Source organism: Talpa europaea, assembly GCF_964194135.1.
Source record: "Talpa europaea genome assembly, chromosome: 2".
NCBI lineage: Eukaryota > Metazoa > Chordata > Mammalia > Eulipotyphla > Talpidae > Talpa > Talpa europaea.
The window spans coordinates 70,049,656-70,072,625 of NC_140068.1; the positions used below are offsets into that span (position 1 = coordinate 70,049,656).

At 35.2% G+C, this 22,970-nt stretch overlaps 1 protein-coding gene across 3 annotated transcripts in view; it reads right to left on the bottom strand.

The window, feature by feature from the left end:
* LOC311167585 (stromal membrane-associated protein 1) overlaps positions 1-22,970 on the bottom strand; it is a gene marked incomplete at its 5' end in the record, with an annotated part of 190,831 nt that overhangs the window by 79,428 nt on the left and 88,433 nt on the right. For all 3 annotated transcript variants that reach the window (XM_084228679.1, XM_084228678.1, XM_084228677.1), the window contains 2 exons: positions 2,473-2,558; positions 19,762-19,895. In XM_084228679.1, coding sequence (XP_084084805.1) covers positions 2,473-2,558; positions 19,762-19,895 — 220 coding nt within the window. The remainder of the gene's footprint in view (positions 1-2,472; positions 2,559-19,761; positions 19,896-22,970) is intronic.

Below are 22,970 nucleotides of genomic sequence, written 5' to 3' on the forward strand. Positions count from 1 at the left end.
AGAAAGATGACAAATCAATTAGTATTTACTAATTAATAAGCAGTTGATAACAACCACCTAAAATATTGTTTTTTTCTATTTCCTTCTACCATGCTCTATTTCCCAGGGTTCTGCCCCAGGTCATCATTTTTCAAATAAGAAGGAAAGCAGCATTCCTAAGGCTCTCAATAAAACTTAAAAAAAAAAAAAAAAAAAGTAGAATGAGGGAATACTGTCCTGGATAAACAATAATTCTCCAATATGCATTTCATTGTTTGCATTCTTCTAGAATCCAGAAGATACTACTAAATGAGTATTTCCATGTATGCCCAATAGACATCTCAACTTGATCAGTAATGAAGAATGGCTCACTATGAGTCTTCATTTCTAAACCTTAAACACCCATCTGTACTGAATTCCTTCTCAGGGAATAAGCTTTATCTAACCCATAGACCCTCACTCAACCTAGAAACTCTGGAGTCATGTCAGTGTCTTTTTCAGAAACAAAATCAATCTTAACCTAATCCAATTGCTCCTGCTTTCTCAACTTCTTCCCAACCTTCCGATCCATTCTCAAGGCCCTATATAATTTTTATCTTCATCACTGCTCATTTCTGGGATGTACTAGTACTCTACATGGGTTTCTGGCTCCAAAATCATCTCCAACTAATCTTCTTTGTAGTAGCGATTAACGTTTCTAACAACACTACTCCTGCTTCAAAATCAGTCATGCCAGGGTAATGAAGTCCAAACCATTCTATATGATATTAAAAATCCTTTACAATCTGGGGGAAAAAAACTGCTTCTCTGCCACTTACTCCACAAAACATGAATCTTGTCACATTGAAATCTTAAAATGTCATGTTTCCTCATGTCTTCATACTTCAGCTCACAATTTTTTATGTCTGAAATATACCTCCTACTCTTACCCTGGTTTCTTGCTTTAATAAAAATAGGCTCGGATAACAGGGTGCAAAATTTGCAGTAAAGTGGCAAAATGGAACAACAGAACTAGAAAAAGCCAATCCAAGTACTAACTTTCTGATTATAACTTAAAAGGTTTCTATACAAAAATTAAAATATATATAACAGCTTGCATCTCTGTATAAGGAAGATCACCATTTCTTTTTTTTCCACTGTCTGACCACACACTCTTTAAGTATACAAAGGGTAATATATAACTGATCTTTAAGAAACTACATTTAGGGGCCTCCCTGGTGGTGCAGGCGGTTGAGTGCCACACTGTGAAGCTGTCCACAGCCTCTGCAGCATGGGTTTGATCCCGTCTGGCAGGCGAGAATCCCACGTGGCGAGGCAGACCTCTCCTGTCTCACCCGCTCCTCCCCTCAGCAGTGTATTTCGTCAGTCTGCCTGTTCTGTTCCCTGCTCTGTCTCTGGTGAATCCTCTCACCCTCCCGAGCATCTGGCCTGTACACCGGTTCTTGCATAAATAAATCTTTAAAAAAAAAAAAAACTACATTTAATGTCAAAACCACAAATGCCATCTTTGGATAAAATCACAAACCAATGATCAATTAAACAATCTTATTTAAATAGTAGTATCACTTCAACAAGCTACTCTCTCAAACTTCAATGAGTTTGAGAAATCCTATAGCATCAAATGATCTTACCTTTAACAAAGTAATAAATTAACTGTGAGAAAATACTCCATTCATTAGGGCAGATCTGTAAAGTAAATAGTGTTGTGCAACCCATGGCAAAGATGGAAAGTTAGTAGTAAGTATTATAAGTTACTTCAGCACTTCCTCTTACACTAAATAGTTTGCTTTTTAATGCATACATGACACATTGTTCCACATAAATATAATTACTACTTGGAGGTTATCGAAGAAAATACCTTTGGAAATGATTTTTAAAAGTATTCAATATGTTCACAAATCAAATTTCTAATAGTCAAAAATAATAAACATATAGGGGCCTCCCTGGTGTCACAGCAGTTAAAAGTCTCAGCACTATCGGTGGTTATCGCCAGTCACTGCGGCATGAGTTTGAACCCAGGCCAGGGAGTTAACCCACATGGCACAGCAGCCCTCTCCTGTCTCACCCACTGCTGCCCTCAGCAGTGTATTTCGTAGATCCGCTTGTTCTACTCCTCACTCTGTCTCTGATGAGCCCTCTTACCCCCTGCACCTCTGGCCTACACCCAGTTCTTATATGCATAAATAAAAATGAATCTTTTAAAAAATAAAGTAATAAACATATAATCTCCAATCAAAAGTTAAAGCTCAATCAAGAAAAATCATATTTTACATTTAGTAATAAATTATATAAAAATACTATGTGAATTATTATTAGATTCTTATTAGAAACTTACTATACATAAAGCACAGCACAGGGCAAATCAATTTCTTACCTTTAATGAACAATAATATGCTAAAGTTTACATCTTCCTAAATACTAAAAGATAATATATGAACTGTAAATATGAGTTAATTCTTTTAAAACCCACAATAAAGAAATTTTAAAGGATACTGATCTGTCTGTGGTCTTCGAAAGTTCTCTGGAAGATTGGCTTCATAGAGTAGTCTTGCTTTAGTATTTCCCATATCTTGCATGCACTATAATTAAAAAAATATATCAAGTATTTTCATTACTCACATGAGCATCAAAAGTAATGCTACACATACCTACATACACACAAATGAATATAACATTTGTTACTTTCAAATACTACTTTCTAACTAGAAAGGTAGTTTAAATCACAACCATGAAATTAATTACTCAAGTTCAAGAAGCAGATTGTTTTAATCTTTAACATTTTTTCAACATATGTGTATCCACAGTTTTATAACTTCTTTTCCTATGAAAACAATACCATTTTTATTGATGCTCACTACTTCTAAAAGAGGATTCCAGGTTGTCCATGGCATTACTACTGTCTTAAATATTCCTGAACTATGCTGCCACTTCCAAGGCTAACAAGTCAAAATGACACTTCTTCGTTTAAGCCTCAAAATAGAAATAGTGCTCACCCAGAATGTTACAAACATGGACTGATTTCTTTGTGGTTATTAAACCTCTCTGACATTCTGCTGAGGGCTATGGACCCACTCCCTACCAAAACAAAAATAATGCCTAATGGTCAAATTTTCCATACAGGTCCAGGAGCAAACACTACCTCCTCCTTCCTTTCTCTACATAAAACCATACAGTAAGGAGGCATAAAATACTCTGATATTCATTCAACCAGTTAAATTAAGTCTTAGTGTTATCTATGAGTAAGGAATAGTCAAACAGTATTTGTTGGATATTCTATTAAGTTAGAAACTATAATATTTACCAAAAAATATACCATTACTACTTTTCATCATGTATAGTGTTGAGTTCTTTAAAAATGTTTTAACTGGTAGAATGATCAGTTTTCATAATTCCTATTTTTCCCCCGATTTCTTAAATAGATGCTCCATATTCCCAAGAAGAAAGCCAGATTTAACAAACCAACCAGATGGCAACCTTGAGTTGTAATCATTAAGTGTGCACAGAATCATGTACAGGGACTTTTCTTCCAACCAAGAGTTTTATGGTACATTAATTTCTAACGTACACTCAATTTTGAATATCTACTCAACCCCACCTCAACCTAAGTATTCTTTGCAGAGTAAACAAGATTTGCAAGTCATTCCTCTAGAAGTGGTGAGTAAATGAAGTAACTGGGACCGTTACTGGGGCGGGGGGATGAATATAAGGGATAGTAAACCAAAAAAAGAATTACCGGGGTTTTGTCATTTAGGTCTGGAAAGAATACAGAGGCTAAGGCGAAATAAATCCAAGCTTCAAAAAGTGTATCAGATGAGGGGAAAAAACCTATACAAGATAAGCTGAGAATACAAGGTCAGAGGGCTCTTACTACATCATGATGCATACTAGCATCAAGTCAGCAGTATGAGTAGACCTAATATGCAATTCTATGTGTGCGGTAGAGGAGGAAGAGTTGAGAAACTTCAGTATAGCTCACACTTCCTGAAAACAGAAAAATGTTTTCCACCTCAAGCATTCAAATGACTGCATTTTTGTGCTATGGTGGGAATTTGGAAGTAGAGATGATGATGTTATATATTATAAAGGCATAAAACAGTTGGAAAGAACTACACCAATAAAAACTGTCAGTTTATACAATATCTGCAATGAAGCAATGAGTAGTTTAGACACTGCTCACTTAAACTATGAAAGTGAAAAAAATTGGAAAGTAACTATCAAGCAAATAAAAAGTACATAGAAAGTTAACAAATTAACACTAAAAACAGTAATGTACATGGCAAGCTCACTTGTTACATTTGTTTTCATATTTTATCCTATGTTACATTTGTTTTCATATTTTAACATTTCTGCAACAGGAATGCATCTTGGGTCTCCCTGCTGGCGCAAGGGGTTAAGCATCGCACTATGAAGCAATCCGCAGCCTCTGCAGCACAAGTTCAATCCCCAGCCGGTCAGGGAAAAACCCACATGGCACAGCAGACCTCTCCTGACTCGCCTGCTGCTCCCCTCAGCAGTGTATTTCAGTTAATCTGCCTGTTCTACTCCCCAGTCTGTCTCTGGTGAATCCTTTCACCCTCCCACATCTCTGCCTGTACCCAGTTTGTATGCATAAATAAATAAAAATAAAAATTAAAAAAAAAGAATGCATCTTACAATTGATGCTGTCTTACAATTATCTTTTAGTTCATAACATGCAGGTGCTTTCCCACAATCATTGATAGCTTATAGTCAACGAATATAACTGAACATATTTTATATAAATAACAGTCTATTTAATATGATCATTATTTTAGCAAGATAATAATTAGAAACAAGGCTTGTGTATATTATACCAAATTATTTAATGTTATTCTAGTGACGCTATCTATCAAAAACAGAATGGGGAAAGGAGCCTAAAAATCTAAAAGGGAGAAGTTAAGAGAAATGAAGAACTATTATTTATACAGGAGACAACTGCCAAATAGTGACCGGAAATAGGTGAGTGAGTATAAGTTACCTGGGAATGCAGAATCAAGGATTCAATGATTTCACAGATGTAGAGATTATTTATTTGGTAAGGAGAAGGAATACCAGGTTCTAAGTTTTAAAACAGAATAGAGAAAGGTGGGAGGAAGGTAAGCAATGAAAAGATCAGTGGCAATTAAAAGGTAAACACTTTGGAGATGGTTAGAGCAGGGGAAAAATAAGCTGGCATTTTAAGGAGGTGATAGGAAAACGAATGGTAGTTGTCTCTGAGTCAAGATACTACAAGGTAAAAGCCCTACAGAACACTTATCAAGAATTGTTCTGTTGGCACTGATGAGCAAACTATCTCCCAACTGTTGTAAGAAAACAACCTAATGGTTACATATTTACATACAGATAATATATATTATTAAAAACTGCATTTATTAGTATATATTGTAATCTAATCATATATATATGCAATATAATATGCAGCAAATACATGTCATATACACCATGAAATTTTAAATTTTGAAAAACCCTGATTTAGGCAGAAATATACTAGTTTGACAGAAAAGGAAAGTGAAGCTGCAATATCAGCCGTCCGTAGTTTAGATATCTCAAGCTGCATCCCATGGAACTGGCAGTTATGTCTTACAGTACTTAATACACACACACTAGACTTTTTGCTTTAGAGGTTCAGTTTTTATTTTAATTGAAGGACAAAGGTTTATTTTATGATTTTTCTATTCAGTAATAAAATTAATCAGTTTCAGGACTGGATTAGGATCAAGTTTTCTCATTCCCAATTCTTACCACCAGCTGGTCAAAGTAAGTACCTAAGAAATTTCATCACAAAATACAAGTAGTAAATATTGCCTCCATAATTAAAATATTGTTTCTTTTACTAAAACATTATTCCTTTTTGTCTAGGTTTACATCCAAAAGGCTTTAGTAAAATTCACTGACTTTTAGGAGAATTTTAGTTGATTATCCTTAGCAATTCTATGATTCAGTTTTCCAGGGCCGAGGTGAGCAAACTGGTTGCAAAAATAAAGAGGAGGGGGGCCTCCCTGGTGGCACAAGGGGTTAAGTCTCAGCATTATCAAGCTATCAGCAGTCACTGAAGCATGAATTCAAGCCCAGGCCAGCCAGGGAGCCCACCCACATGGGACAGCAGACCTCTCCTGTCTCACCCACTGCTCCCCTCAGCAGTGTATTTCAGTCTGTCTGCCTGTCCTGTTCCCCACTGTCTCTAGTGAATCCTCTCCCCCACCACACCTCTGGCCTGTACCCCAATTCTTGTATGCATAAATAAATCTTTAAAAAAAATAAAGAGGAGGGATAATAAAGAGAATATACTTCTTTTAAAAGAAAAAGTAAGCTTTATATTTTTAATTATTTTTAGCTACAGTGACAAGTTATGGGTAACTAACAACTTCTACCATCTGGTTTCCTGGGAATCAAGCCAAATCTAAAATATAATACATCATTCTGAAAAACTTAAGTTTTCCAAATCTAGTTTTACTTCTTCAGTGAGAGGGATACTTGTAAGGCTATCATATACACTATTAAAAATTCAAAAATCTTATGTCATTCCCTGTCAATATTTTTTTCTCTTCCTCTTGTATATCAAGTATGAAAAGGAAAGACTTGGGGCTTCTCTGGTGGCACAGGTGTTAAAGTCTCAGTACTATCACGCTATCGCCAGCCACTGCAACATGAGTTTGAGCCCCAGACAGAGAGCTAAGCCCACATGGCACAGCAGACCTCTCCCGTCTTGCGCACTGCTCCCCTCAAAAGTGTATCTCAGTAGATCTGCCTGTTTTGCTCCCCACTCTGTCTCTGGTGAAGCCTCTCACCCCTGCACCTCTGGCCTAGGCCACAGTTCTTGTATGCATAAATAAGATAAATATTGGGGGTGGGGGAAAGGAAAGACTTAGTTACTTAAGTTTCTATTGTTAGCTTTTAAAATATTTTAAAATAGGTATTTACTCAAAAATAAACTATGTCTCATCTCAAAATAAGATTTAAGTCAAGCATCCAGTGAACAGAAAATGTACTGATCATTTCTTGAGAAAGAAATGATTACATAAATAATTTAAATACAAAGTTAACATTCATTCTCACCTTAAGAAAAATATATTAATATACTGAGAGTCAAATGAAATGGGTATTTCATAGTTATGATAAATATCATATAGCTAGAACATTTTAAAATTAATGTTATTTGTTTCCATTTGGTCTGTTCTCATTTTATACATTATATGTTATTAAAGAGATTAATTTTGCAGTTTTTGATTGAACACTTTTCATCCAAAAATCACCACTGTTATAACTGCAAAGGAAGACTTCACGTGAAATATCACACTCGCATTTAAGAATCTCAAAACCTATTAAAAGCATTTTGTCTTCGTCAACTCATGATCTATGTGTTTTCACTTTCCACTTAATCCAGTACATAGAACAACACCTGCCCAAAGTTTCACACATTACTTGACATACAATTTCAGAAAGTATTAATTGAACTGAAATGTTGAAAAGCAACTAGTAGCTAATATACTGTCACTACAATCTAATGTAGATGAATAATATCTATTTCTGAAAATGTCTATGTAGAAAACATTACTCAATCCTATTTTCTGCACAAAAACAAAAAAAAGTTGTATTTATAAAAAATTTTAAATTAAGTTTATAGAGACTGAAGAAAACTGGGGTGTTAAACTTTTAATTGGTATCTTTTTATTGGATTTGTGTAATAAATTGCAACATACAAATATGACAAGTAGGAATAAAAATGGGCTGAATCAATAAAGGGGCAAATATGTGTATTAGGAAATTTTATTTTTATGTAATTAATAGTATTGTCTGTGTACATATGTATTTACACATATGTGTATATTTTTAAACAATGTTTTATGTCAATGGGGCATCTTCAGTGGGGGTAGGAGGGGACAATTAAGCTACACACAAAAACACTTTCACTGAAAAAAATGGCGCCTTGAAATGTGAAGGTAAAAGGTAATAGGAACAGGGCCTCCCCAGTGGCGCAGCGGTTGAGCGCTGGGTTGCGAAGCTGCCCGCGGCCTCTGGGCCGCCGGTTCGATCCCCGGCAGCTCCCCGGCCACCGGAGGAGGGTCCCACATGGCGCGCAGACCTCTCCTGCCGCCCGCTGCTCCCCTCAGCAGTGTCCTTCGGTCCTTCTGCCTGCTCTGCTCCCCGCTCTGGCTCTGGTGAATTCTCTCACCCTCCCGCGCTTCTGACTGTACCCATGGCTTGTATAAATAAATAAATCTTTAAAAAAAAAAAAAAGGTAATAGGAACAGACAGAAACAAAAATGTACACAAGTTTATGTCCTTGTCAATATCAAAAAATAATAAAGGACAACAAAATTACAGGCCAACTGGATTTCCAAGTTAATGACTCATTCTCCTATTGGCAAAACTAAGTTTTTTCTTTATTTTAATCTTCCAAAATCTTGGAAGGCAGAGCTCTTTGTAGATGATAAAATTACTCAGGGTATGGCTTCTATTTGTCGTAGTCCACCTGAAGCCAAATACATCAATCAAGTCTAGATTCAGCAACTACGATCAATTATTATGCCCCCTTGGACCTCCCCGCTCTCCTTCCCCTTGTGCATTCTCCCTCTCTTCTCAGTACCTACCTCTTGTCCCCAGTATGTTTCCTTAACTTTCTCCTTCAGAAGTACCTAGTCAACAGCCATTTTATAGTAAAATTAAAATTCTTACTAATGTATTATTTCAGAAAGTTATCTGTATGGTTTTCAAAAATTTTTATGTGTCTGACTTGTCCTTTGACGTTTACTGACCGCTTCCAAAGTGCAATCAATGAGAAAGAGCAACAGAGTAACAGATTTTAAAAAAAGCCAAAATTACGTATTACTTTATTGCAAATGACTATGTTATATGTTATAGCTTGGCAATTAGACCTAAATTCCCAATGGCAAAAATGCAAAACATTAAAATAATCAATAGAATTTTACATATTAGTGCATAAGGGAAGGATGCTACATATCTACATTACATCTAGAGAAAGGTAAAATATGTAAATTAAAACTCTTCTAACCCAACTTTCTGAGGAAAAGATGGGGGGGACAGAATTTTTTAGGTCAAAAGACTATTGAGAAAGGTTATAAAAATAGCTATAAATGTGTATTACTAATATGTTCATATATACATGTAAAATATTCCACAAAGAATACACAAGAAACTTATAAATATGGTTGTTCATATGGAGGGAAGTTGAATGACTAAAAGAAATGGGAAAGATTTTACTTTACAGTTTCTGTCCCCCTCTGAATTTTGTACCATATTATTTCTCATTCCCCACACAATAAAATAATAGAGGGGCATTATATTAACCCTACATTGTTTCTTAATAAAATACTATGCAGAGGGAGCCTAACTAGGCCAAACAGTATCTGAATCAAAGCAAGGAGATTTCCTCCTCACTGTTATCTTCCACTCTCCTTGGAAAACAAAATCTTCTGATGATCAAAGAGGTTATGAATCAAATCAATATGTTTTAAAAAATCTCATCCAGCCAGATCTTACCCTCTACATACATTCACAGTATAAACATGTCCAAGCAGATCTTACCCTCAAGATATACTCAAAGTATAAACACAGCATTGATTTACCACATCTCTTTCTGTATCATCATTTTCTTAAAGAAACAGTTGGTAAGGAGTACATCACTGAAATTTCAATGTACATTTTTTTGCTTCTTAAAATTTCAATCTTTGTTTTGGTGTGCAAGAGGGAATACTACTTGCTCTACTGTTTTTTATTCATTCAGATTTTTAGAATATAGAGAATAAGACTTCCAACTGACTTAACTGAATATATTTTTAAAATGTATCTTAATTAAATATAGAAAATGATATTTGCAGTTCCTGATTAAATTCTTCTTGTGATTGACTCACCTCTACTACCACTTGAAATTTTCCAGAATAGTTCTCTATCTTCCTCTCAAAAGCCACCAGGACTTCTTGCATAGGAGCAAGCTTTTCAGGACTGGTTTCAAAATCTTTTGGATTCCAGCTGCTGGAAAAGAAGGGCCACCATTTTTGGTCTCAGGAACTCTTTGGAAATACTTAATACAGAGTCCATTCCTTCTGTTTTCACAAAACTCTGTTTTAGGGGAGTGTTCTCTTTCTGTTTTTGTAGTTTTTATGTACTAAGTAGACCACACATTTAAAAATTAAAAATTTTAAATGATGGGAGCCTAGACATACCAATTTTATATTTTCAATAATTTCCAGATACTCTCAGATCTTAGTTTTCTATTGTAACATTTGCTAGTTACCACAAATTCAAAAAGGATTTTTAAGCAATAAAATTAAACACTGTTATGATAAAGTTGAAAGAATTTCACATCACATTTTTTGTCATTCCTATTCACTATGAAAGTCATACCATTTGAAGTCCAGGAATAAATCACTATTTTCATGTAGTTGCTTAAGGTCCAGTTCAGGAGTCATACGGGACTTGCCCCTTTTCCGTTGCAAATCTTAGCAATTCAATATTTCATGTACACTACACCTATTAACCCTAATGCCACTACTTTAGTTCAAGATCTAGTTACCTCCTGCTTAGGCCATTGCAGGAACAAGCCCACCAGATTTATGTTCTTAAAAGAAACAATCTCAGATGTCACACCCAGCTGAGTCCATATTCCCATTCTCTATCATTCACAAGGATGAAAACTAAACCAGACCCTGGCTGCATCCCCTCCCCTTGTATAACATACATAACTATCTTCAATACGTTAGTCACAGAAAACTACCTTACTTTTCTCTTCCATTTCACTGCCTGGAAGACCGTCTGCCATTACAATTAGTATGTTTTCAGAAATTTATGTACAAATTCACTATAAAAATAGTAAAGGAAAATTTAAAAAAAAATGTTTAGAACTTTTATCACTAGGTACTGATAATGTTTTAACAAAAAAAAAAAAAAAAGAGGAAACACTATTAAATGAGTGATTTGGAAAAGATCACCCACCATTTAGTTAACTGAGCCAAAACCAGAATGTGTAGGTCTACCAAGTTCCAGACCGTGCTTTAACAATGTCTGATATCCTTTTTATCATTATCTTCTTATAAAGCAGGGAAAAGAAATAACTGCATCTCTATTAAAGAATTATATGCAATTAAAGTAGTAGTATGTTTCCAGATGATCCATGCATACAGGCATTCTTTGTCACCTAAAAATTTCTTATTAAATATAGCATTCTATATGGGGATACAAACCCTTATCTTCAGGCAGTTTATTATTCCTTTAATTATACTTTCAATTCTACCTAGATCAAGCAATACAGAATTAAGAGTTAAATTAACAAGACTTCCACTAGGAAACATCTTAATATCCTGTTCACTGCTTTGACACAATGAAGCCAATCTCCAGAAATAGAGAATTACAGTCTATTACTAACCTTTTTAAAAGTTTAATACAACTAACAAACCAAGAGAAAGAGGAAACTATAGAGCATAATCCTATACATTAAAATTAAAAAATAAATGTGACTTTCCCCAAATGGATTGTTTAAAAATGCCAACCTGCTATTTAATTTCATAGATTAAATTTTCTTATAGAGAGCATTACGTTTCTTCCTTCACTTCATCCTGCGTATTCAGGCATACACAGACTCAGCACTGTAACATGCCCTCTGTTCTTTGAGAACACATTTAATGACCCTACAAGGGGAAAACATTAAGTTGAATCTCAATCAAGTTAAAATATTATGTACATGAGGGCCTCCCCTGGTGGCGCAGCAGTTGAGCACTGAGGTGCAAGGCTGCCCGCAACCTCTGCAGCACCGGTTCATTCCCCTGCCACCAGCAAGGGTTCCACCAAAAAAAAAAAAAAGAAAGAAAAAAAATTATGTACATGAAGCTATAAGTTGAAAAATTCTGTCACCCTGATGGCATTGTAATGAAAACACCTCCCACAAAATAAGAAAAAAGTTGTTTGAACGGGGGTTTTCTTGAACAAACATATACTACCAATGCACTGAATGGTTTACTGAAAGTATATTATGTGCCTGGTTCTATAAGGCACTATGAAAATGTATCTAAGGGCCTCCCCTGGTGGTGCAGCGGTTGAGCGCTGGGCTGCAAAGCTGCCCGCAGCCTCTGTGGTGCTGGTTTGATCCCTGGCTGCCTGGCGAGGGATCCACATGGTGCGACAGACCTCTCCTGCTGCTCCCCTCAGCAGTGTACTTCGGTCCTTCTGCTTGTTCTGCTCCCCACTCAGGCTCTGGTGAATTCTCTCACCCTCCTGCACTTCTGACTGTACCCAGTGCTTGTATAAATAAATAAATAAATAAGTCTTAAAAAGAAAATGTATCTAAGTAAATTACAGTAAAAACCTGCAAAGATTAAACAAAGTTCTAATGGACACAGATGAAATATGGTTAAATCATAGAGCTCTCTCCCAAATAACTTTTTTTAACTGGAATTTTCTTATATTGAATATTGCCTGTCATAGGAATTCTGTAATAACAGCAAAAGTTTTTGAAGCTCTCAGAAGTTTCAGACAGATAGGCAGCAAGGGGAGGACCAACTAAAAAGAGTGCACAACTAGACAGAAAAACCAAAGATGCTTGGATAATACATTATTAACCCCACAAGTACCAAAATGTCACTGGGTAGGGATAAATCACTGATGACCACTAGATCAGCATGATGCCTACAACTAATAGAGAATCAGGTGTATCTGAGCACTGATTACAATACTAAGAGATACAAGCTGGAAATTACAGTAAACCAATTTAAAGAAAGCATATGAATTGAAAAGGATTTTTTACCTAAGCCAACAGCAATTAAAAACAAAGGTCCACAAAAAGCTCAGAACAGGGGTAAAGTATAGCCTCTACAAACTCTCAAAATAAAACCAACAAGAGTTTCCCTTTCAGGAAGGGCCCTTAAATGAGGAGACACTCCTGGGAATTAAATCAAAATTGAACAATAAGGAATAATGAAGATAAAGAGAAGGCCCAGATAAAAGTGCAAGAAAGTAACAGCACGCAAAAATCTCAGAAAATAAGCGGCCTTTTGAACATTACATGAAAACAACTCAAGAGAGGTCTGTGAAGTTGGTAAAGTATCTTAAAATCAATTCCCTCTAAAAGTAAACTAAAATCACATAAAAATGACCAGCATAAAAGAATCAAGGTCAAAGCACAATTATTAGGAGAGACTAAGAAGCACAATAAAAATCTCTAAAATGAAACTACACTAGAACAAATATGCTCAGAAAACAAATCAAAACTATAACTTACTAATTCACAATGAACTGAAAAACATATACAAGCTATGAAAAGGCATGCAATATGAGTTAAGGGAAAAGAAGTTAAAAAGAACAAATCAGAAATTTAATTAAAACTCAGGAATAATGCCTGCCTGGGGTTAAAGTCTCAGCTCTATCAAGCTATCGCCAGCCACAGGACATAAGTTCTATCCCCAGCCAGGGAGATAACTCACATGGCACAGAGGCCCTCTCCAGTCTTGGTTGCTGCTCCCCTCAGCAGTGTATTTCAGTAGGTGGGCCTGTTCTACTCCCCACTCTTTCTCTGGTGAATCCTCTCACCACAAGTTCCCATGCCCCAATCCCCTATCTCTGGCCTACACCCAGTTTCTTGTATGTAAGTATGTAAGTTTCTTGTATGTAAGTAAAAACAAATCTTTAAAAAAAAAAAAAAAAACAACTCAGGAATAAAGTGAAAAGTACCCAGGGAAAATGAAAAATATCAGAGTTAAGAATTAGGTCCAATTTACAGGCGACGGATTCACTAAAGAGAATACTCAAACTAGAAAAAAGAATAGTAAAAGCTAATTTTTTAAAAGTCACTGTAATAAAAAGTTTTGAAATTACAACTTAAAGAGCACACCACATGTAAGAACTTTTTGTCTAAACGAAACCTCTTCAAGGCAGTGAAACAGGACAGTATCTCTTCCTGCCCCCTCAGATAAGTACTCTTATCTGTTGCATTTAACAAGTCTGTCTTGTCTTCTTGCTCTCTAAGGAAAAGGAAGGGCATCCCTAAGAAGATAATAAGGAAGTTAAACATCAGGTGTTAACAAAGCAAGCTGGTGCCCACCTGAAATCTCCATATGCCTGCATCAAAAGGACATGCTGATTCTTCCCATCTCCTCTTTGCAGACCCATGCCCATCTCCCCTTTTTTCTACTCCTTTGTATAAATACCCCAGCCCTCTGCCAAAGAGCAGGACAGTGGTCTCTCAGACAAGAGTCTGCTGCCCACCTCACTTTGTCGACAAATTAACCTAGTTTCCTTCTCTTCAAACTCTGTTTACTTTTACTGGCTGAGGGAAACTGAGGCTGGTGTTCAGTATTATTTATATTTAAATATGTATAAATTAAACATAAAATCACAAAAGGAGATATATTATGCAAATAGTATTCAAAAGAAACCTACAGTGGCTACAAGTGAATGCATCAAAAAAATGATACATATATACCACTGCTGTGCAATAAAAAGATAATTTGAGTCAGTTATATCGTTTTGAGTACCTCACTTAAAAAAAATAAAAACAGGTAAAATTAATTTTAACAATATATTTCACTTTCTCCTCTGCAGAATCTCATGTAGAAAACAATAAATTACCTCACCATCATCTAAACATTTAAAAATAGTACCATGGGGCCTCTCTGGTGGCGCAAGGGGTTGAGTGCAGTGCTGTGAGGCTGTCTAAGGTCTTTGGGAGGAGAGTTTGATCCCCAGCAGGCTAGGAAGCAAGCCATGTAGCACAGCTGAACTCTCCTGTCTTGCTGCTGCTCCCCTCACAGCAGTGTATTTTGGTGCACCTGCCTGTTCTGCTCCCCACTATCTCTGATGAATCTTCTCACCCCCAGCGACTCTGGCCTGTACCCCACTTCTTAGGGGAAAAACAAGTATTATCATGAAGCTATTTTTTTCCAATGAACTGGTAATTTAATTACTCACCATAACTATCTAGACCGAGGAAAAAGGACCCATGCCGTACAATCTTGGCTCCTTCACCAAGCAAAACAAACCTGCACAACTGCACAATTTATACAGAATTTAAATTTCAATTGCCTATAAATATTCTAGTTTTTCAAGTTCCTGGTTTTACTTTTCAAAGATGTCAGAGGTACCTCACAAGAATGCTGTATATCTATTAACTGCAAGTCATTTTATTTCACAAAATTAATATGCTTTTAAATCATAAAATTTATCATCATCTACAGTCAGAAAAAACTAATGTGTATTTAACCAAGTTAATCCCCGACTTCCTACAATCCTTTAGATTCCAATTTTACCACTGGAAAAAGACAAAATATAATCACCAACATAAAAGAACCTGTAAATTTTAGTTCCTTTTTTAGCTACCAGAAGTATTTAAAGTATTTTGTTTTTTTACCTTATTCTCCCTGTTAATTGACCTAACTGATTAGGAATTGAAGGTGACACCACAGATATTTACCGACAAAAATTATTGAAACCCTGTGATTTTAGCTTAGGAAAATTTTTTTTGTAAGATCAAAAGTTTAAGAGAAGCAGGTCAATATTATGATAAATCTATTGTAAACTAAAAGCTACCAAGTTACTTCTATGAACACAGTTTAATATAAATCTATATTCATTTAGCTAGTGTCTTTTTCCTTATGATACAAAACAGACAACAAAAATGTTAAAAACATTTTGTAACCTTTCAGACTAAAATCTGAGAATCTTACGATTCTTTTGCATTATCCAAGAACGCAAGTAACTTTGAGGTGGAATTTGATTTTTGGAAAAAGTTGAACTACATCCCTCAACATGTCATATCATCTTTATTCAGAGGCAAATAAAGAAAATGTTTTTTGAGCTGTTATGGTAACCAAAGAATAAGGACATAATCAAAGACTTTCAAGAATGAAAAAAGACTTCAGAGTTATCTAACCGACTCCCCAATTGCCCATTCAATGCTAGAATCCCACTATACATTTCCAAGTGGTTTCTCCAGCCTCTGCATAAACCATTCCATACAACAAACTCAGTATTTTCCAAGGCAATCAATTTCAGTTTTGGAGGGTTTAAAATACTGGAAAGTACTGCCTTTCCAGTATCTGTGTGTATTACCATGAAACTTCCACATACTGCCTTGTTATATTCTCTGTGGCTATTGTATTCTTAGAAGTATAGAAGTATGTAGGAACACAGGGAGAAAAGGACAGAGATTAAGGCATAAACGAACAGACTGAAAATATGTAAGGCATATTGGAGGGAAATGCTTGAATTTTTCATTTTATCTTGTACATTCATTGCTTAAAATAGCAAGCATTATTCACAAAATTATATCAAAGACTATTCTCAGAATGCCATTAAAACAGTTAAGCATATATGGCGTTCCTAGCACTGTAGTAGCCATCATAAGGACTACAAATACACATATAATAAAGAGTATCCTTAACCTAAGGATAAAGAAAATAGTGTAAAAGTCACCACTACATACATAAGTAGAAATTGGTACAAGAATATTCTGTGCATCTTCACTGGGATGTTGGTGACACAGCAGAGACATTTACCAAGACACATAAAACTGGGCCTCCCTGGTGGTGCAAGGGGTTAAGATGCAGCACTATGAATCTACCCTCAGCCACTGCAGTAGGAGTTCGATCCTCCATCAGGGAGGTGACCCACATGGCACAGCAGACCTCTCCTGTTGCACCAGCTGCTCCCCTCAGCAGTGTATTTCAGTCAATCTGCCTGTTCTGTTCCCCACTCTGTCTCTGGTGAATCCTCTCACCCCCACACCTCTGGCCTGTACCCCAGTTCTTGTATGCATAAAAATAAATAAATCTTTTTTTTTAAAAAGACACATAAAACTCATGCATATCTCTAAATTGTTCTCTCTGTAATTACACCTCAATTTTAAGTTAAAAAAATAGTTTTATAGATTTGAATTATATGAACATACCTACCACCACAGGAAATAGGATCTGCTTAAATATGAATAAGGAGCAACCACATTAGATAACTGACACAACTATTCATTTCAAAATGCCTTAATATCCAATATTGCTAAAAACGAATTATTTTTCACAAATATTCTCAGCAAGTAATTCATTTTACTCAATAATGGATCAATTTGTTTATTCACCCAGTAAAAGACTTAGCACCCAACTTGTCACAGCAGATTCACTAGGATGCTAAATTAGGACTAGAAAGATATTTAAGGCAGCAATAATGGTAATTCCACATAATGAACAAGTGGACTAATACTACTAACAGACAAGCTAATGTTTTTTTTTTTTTTTTAAAGATTTATTTATTTATTTATACAAGCACTGGGTACAGTCAGAAGCACGGGAGGGTGAGAGAATTCACCAGAGCCAGAGAGGGGAGCAGAGCAGGCAGAAGGACCAAAGTACACTGCTGAGGGGAGCAGCGGGCGGCAGGAGAGGTCTGCGCGCCATGTGGGACCCTCGTCAGTGGCCGGGGATCAAACCGGCGCTGCAGAGGCTGCGGGCAACTTCACAACCCAGCGCTCAACCGCTGCGCCACCGGGGAGGCCCCAGACAAGCTAATGTTATTGAATGTTTAACATGTGCCAGGTACTGTTCTAATTGTTTTACTCATATTAACTTATTTGATCTTCATAGCAAACTACAGAAGCAGGCACATTACCATTCCCATTTCAGAAATGAAGAAACTGACACACACAGTGTGTCAGTTAAATAACCTGAATAACCTATGAGGATAATTCAGGTCTACCTGGCAGTCTGACTTCCGGGACAACATTTCTTGAACTCACTTTGTTCTTGCAGTTCTAGAATAAACTGCCTTGAAATTTTCTAAGCTAAAATAAAGGCTGTGCTATAATATATGGTATGGAGCCATAGAGACTTCCCCAACTACCTACTCATTTACATTTTATATAGTTTCAGAAAGCTTTTTATCAACAACTCTGACTTTCCTTGCAAGTACTCACAAGCTTTACCACAAGAATATTAATGTTTTTCTGTATAATTACCCTTCTGATTTAATTTTTAAGTAAAACTTCATTATCCACTCATTTGATTTTTAAAGTGATGACATCCTAACTTCTCTTCTCATCATGTAATTCTTGGAAGATAAGCTGTAGTATATGAAGCCATTGAGAGCATACTAGTGACAAGTAATAATCAAAAGTTTTGCATTCCAAAACACTGATTCTTATTTCAAGAGGTAGACAGTTCAAACTATACATGTAATGTTTAAATATAATTTCAAGGACTGTATGTTATTTAACAATCATTTCCCAAGTCCTTACATTTTAAATTATACAGTATGTTGCTATGCACCTATAACCTATTCCATAGGAAATCTGAAAACTTCAGTCTTTTGATTGGAAAGTTCTGCTGGAGACTATAGGAAAAGAACAGCTGGTCACCTCCAATAACCTGCTATTCAACTCCTTTCCAAAGTCTTAGTTGAGGAAAATATTTCTGAAAACCTGAATTGTGCAGAGATTTTATATTTTATATTATCAAGATATATTTTCAAGCTACACCTCACATTTTCTTTAAGACAACTTAAAAAACTACATCATGAAACTTGTTAGCACAGTATAGAAATGTTACTAAAAACATTGCTTCACATGCAGTGTTCATAAATTTCTGCTTCCTTGTTATAACAAGTTTTCTCAATGGTCTTGAAAATACCTTAAGTATTTCCTTTATGCCCTTGCAGCAAAAAAAAAAAAAAAAAAAAAAAAAAAACCAAAACTAACTTAAGACTGAACAAAATAATGTTTGATTTTATAATCTGAAGATTTCCATTCAATTTTCCCCCATTAGTACTCCTAAGGTTTAGTATTTTTAAATATTTAAATCTTAGCTAAATCTAGGATTTATTTTGGTATGTCTTCAGTATAGAAATTTTACTTTCTTTAATCAAATCTGCATGTCATTTTTTTTTTAACCCATTTTCCCCAGCAGTCTATTCTATTCTATCTACCCTTACCCTCATCCCATCGGTGCCATCTATTTTTTTTTTCTGATTCTGAGGTTATACCATTCACTGAGTTTCAACTACATATATTTATGTATTTAGCCTTTATACAAATGAAAAATAATTCAAAAAGGACCTAAGAAGTATAGTATAATTTTCATATTTAAATTATAAATTAATTTTATAATTATAAATTTAAATTTACTTTGTAAATATAATTAAATTTATTAAGTAAATATAATTAAAATAAATTTATATTGTAAAAAATTATTTCTACTGAAAAATAATTACTTTTACAGGAGCAATCAACCTTAAGGATTCTGAGAATTTAAGATTCACACAAAAAATGGTAAGTTCTTAAAATTACAAATTTATCTAAACTAAATCATTCAACTCCAAATCACTCATTAGAATAATTGGGCAATCTTCCAAGTATTAGACCCTCTCTGGAAAATCAAGAACACCTCTGTACAGAAGGGAAATCCTTCAGGTTAGTTTTTAGGATAGAGGTGGTTTATTCTTTATCTTTACACAGGCTCCCTCTACTGACTGGAAATCAAAACAGATTATAGAATTACTCTGGCAAATTTCATCAACACAAGAAAAAAGGCATCATTTTTAATGCATCCAAATTAACATTTTAGATAAAATAACATTAAAAAACCACCTTTACTATCGGCCCAAGAAGAAATAAACATCTGTGAACTGACTATTCAAATAACAGAAATTTTATATGTGGCACATGTCATTTTTTATATACTCCTTTTCAACTTTCACATTTAGATGCAAAAACAGCTAAAGATTTTAAAATCATTTTAAATATTTCCAACAATTTATCCGTAAGGAAATATTTACCTGTATCTGTTCTGGTGTCCATTGGTCTAGGTTGACTGACTTAACCCTGGATATATGAACCCCAAGATTTCTATGGATTCCAGCGCATCTGATGCAAATAAACACACCAATATTCCAAGAAGCCCATCGGGGACCTAATCAAGGAGAAGAAACAAAGAAAAGCAAATATTAAAAACTAAAACAAGTATTATGACAGCATATCAGAAGCATTCTAGTTTGTTACACAATTATATACAGTCTTACAGAATTTACATGTCCCACTTTTCAAATGGTACTAGCAGCAGCTTGCTAACAAGACTTGTGGATTGGCTGTGCTGAAAGGTTATAAATTAACCTTCAAAAACCTTAATGTGTTTATTAATTTTGGTTTTCTAGAAACTTTTTCCCAAACCTATGAATTTATCACTAATTTCTGAGCAGTGTTTTCACAGAGCATCTTTGAACAAGTAATAATATCTCATAGTAAAACATGAGTCCTGGGGCCTCCCTACTGGTGCAAGGGGTTAAGATGCACTATGAGACAATCTTCAGGAGTTTGAACCCTGGCCAGGGAGCCACCCATGTGGTGCAATAGACCACTCCTGTCTTACCCACCGCTCCCCTCAGCAGTGTATTTCAGTGGATCTGCCTGTTCTGCTCCCCACTGTCTCTGGTGAATCCTCTTCACACACCACCCCCCAACCCTGCATCTCTGGTCTGTACCCCAGCTCTTATATGCATAAAAAAATCTTTAAAAAAAGAAAAACAGGGCCTCCCCGGTGGTACGGCAGTTTGAGCACAGAGCTGTGAAGCTGTCCGCAAGCCCTGTAGCACGGGTTCTATTCCTAACCAGGCAGGGAGATACCCACACAGCGCAACAGACCTCTCCTGTCTTGCCCACTGCTCCCCTCAGCAATGTCTTTAGTCCGTCTGCCCGTTCTGCTCCCCACTCTGTCTCTGGTGAATCCTCTCACCCTCCCATGCCTCTGGCCTGTACCCCAGTTCTTGTATAAATAAATCTTTAAAAAAAAAAATAAGTCCATTATTAATTACATAAGGTATTGCTAAAAGATTTCCAACAAAAAAAATCAAACCTTTTTTTAATGAACACAGAAATTATTAAGAAATAGACAACCAAACTATGCAAAAATATATGAATGGACATTTAACAGAAGAATGTACGGCCATGAAATGTATGGCCAAGAAATAAATGGCCATATGAAGACATGCACAAACTAATTATGGAAAATGTCCTTTAAAACAACAATGGTCCCTATTTTGTGCTCAGCACATTGGGGGAAAAGTTTTAATCAATTAACACTAAATGTGGGCAAAGATGAGTAGTAACAAAGATTGCCTCACCACTTTACAAACCTCAAATATAGCCCTGAGATTAAGAAAGTTTACAGATGAACTGAGGTATACAATTAAATCTTAGTTCTTTTGGTCATGGTCACATATTCAATAAATACTGGAGAAACTCACAAGAATATAAGCCTTAATTGTACTATTTTCAATATTTCTAAACATTTTTCATAATAATTTGAAATGTTTTTGATTTATCATATTGCTTGTATAATTACAGTAAAAAAGGAAAACAAAATACCTAAAAATTACCATATCATAGAAACTGTCATGCATATACAATTTATGACACCTAACAAATATCTGGGGTATGCTCTATTTAAATATTTGTTTGATGGCTAACAGTGTCAAAATGAATTAAGAAGAAGGTGTCAATCTTCTCTGACACCTTTGAGGTGCATAATTTGCACTGGAATAGTAAACTGAGTAACAAGGTTCTCATCTGTTAGAAAGTTACAATTGTCTGACCTCATTAGTTAGGTAAGACTTGTATGGAAAGTATTTTGAAAGTTTTAAAGCACTACTTAAGTTGTGTCCTATTAAGAGATTGTAAAAATCAAAAGACACAAATTTTCCTCCTGAAGAAAGGTTTCTACATTAGTCTGCAAAGCAACTGTATAAGTTTTCCTAAAATAATAACTCCCAAAAGAACAGTGACTCCAGATCAGAAAGGGAAAACAAAAAGAATTTCAATGTACTAGAACTCTGGTTTCATTTCTGTTGTTAAAATTCAATGATTCCCCTAGGACTATCTGCTAGACTTACAGCCAAATACACATGAAAACTATTCTCCAGAGCACAAATTTCCTGATACAGCAAATGTTACAGGTGAATGAATTAATTAGGAAGTACCATTACATAATGTGATAGTCACCATCCATCTAGGTAAAAATAAACTGTTGCAATGAATACAGTGGTTTATTTTTACAATAACTAAAGATAATGAAGGGACTGAAATGTATAAAAGGATTGTACAAGAGCAATGCTAACAATAATAGAAAAAATGGCTGTATTATAACAGCAAAAGTTAGATATATTCTAATGTTAAGTGATGTTTAGGTTTTATAGAATGTAAGACTATAAAAAATCAAACCCTGCAAGGAAGGGAAATAACTGCCATTACTTAGCCCCAATCACTTTTGCCAACTAAAATAATAAAAATTTTGTCAATGCAACCTTCTCTGGAATATAAGGAGCATATCTTAACAGTTGAAAACTTCCAAAAAGAGACTTTAGAAGAGACTTTTGTGTAACCAAATTACAACTTGATTATCCATTCTTTAAATTTTGCCTTGAAAGTCTACCTAAAATGGCTTTGGTAAAGAAATTGTTGCTCAACATGATAGTCACACAATTATAGGTATGATATCCTCATCTTCACTCACCAAACTATTCAATGACTATTTACTCACTAACTCTCTGCCAAGCAAATGCTCTAAAAGACCGTGGACACAAAGGTAAAAAGCTAACATCCCTAACTCAGAAGATAAAAATATTTAAAAACAATTTAGTAAAATCTAGGAAGTCTGAGATGAATAAACCCTTCTTCCACCAGGCAATCTATTCTCTCTCACACAAACACATACAAGTTTATAAATCTATTATATATGTAATGACATAATTACACACATCTATAAAATGTACACACACAAAAATCTTACAGTAGTATTTTAAGCAGGTCAAAACTCATTAATTTAATCAATTTAGAAGAGAAAAAAGATAGAAGATATGTAATACATTCCTATCTGTTAAACTTGTTTAAAAATCATTAACATATATTTTTATACAGACACACACACAAATTGAGTTGTGCTGCAAAACAATGCTTCTCTGAGTCATGGTCAAATAAAATAAAAAACTCATAG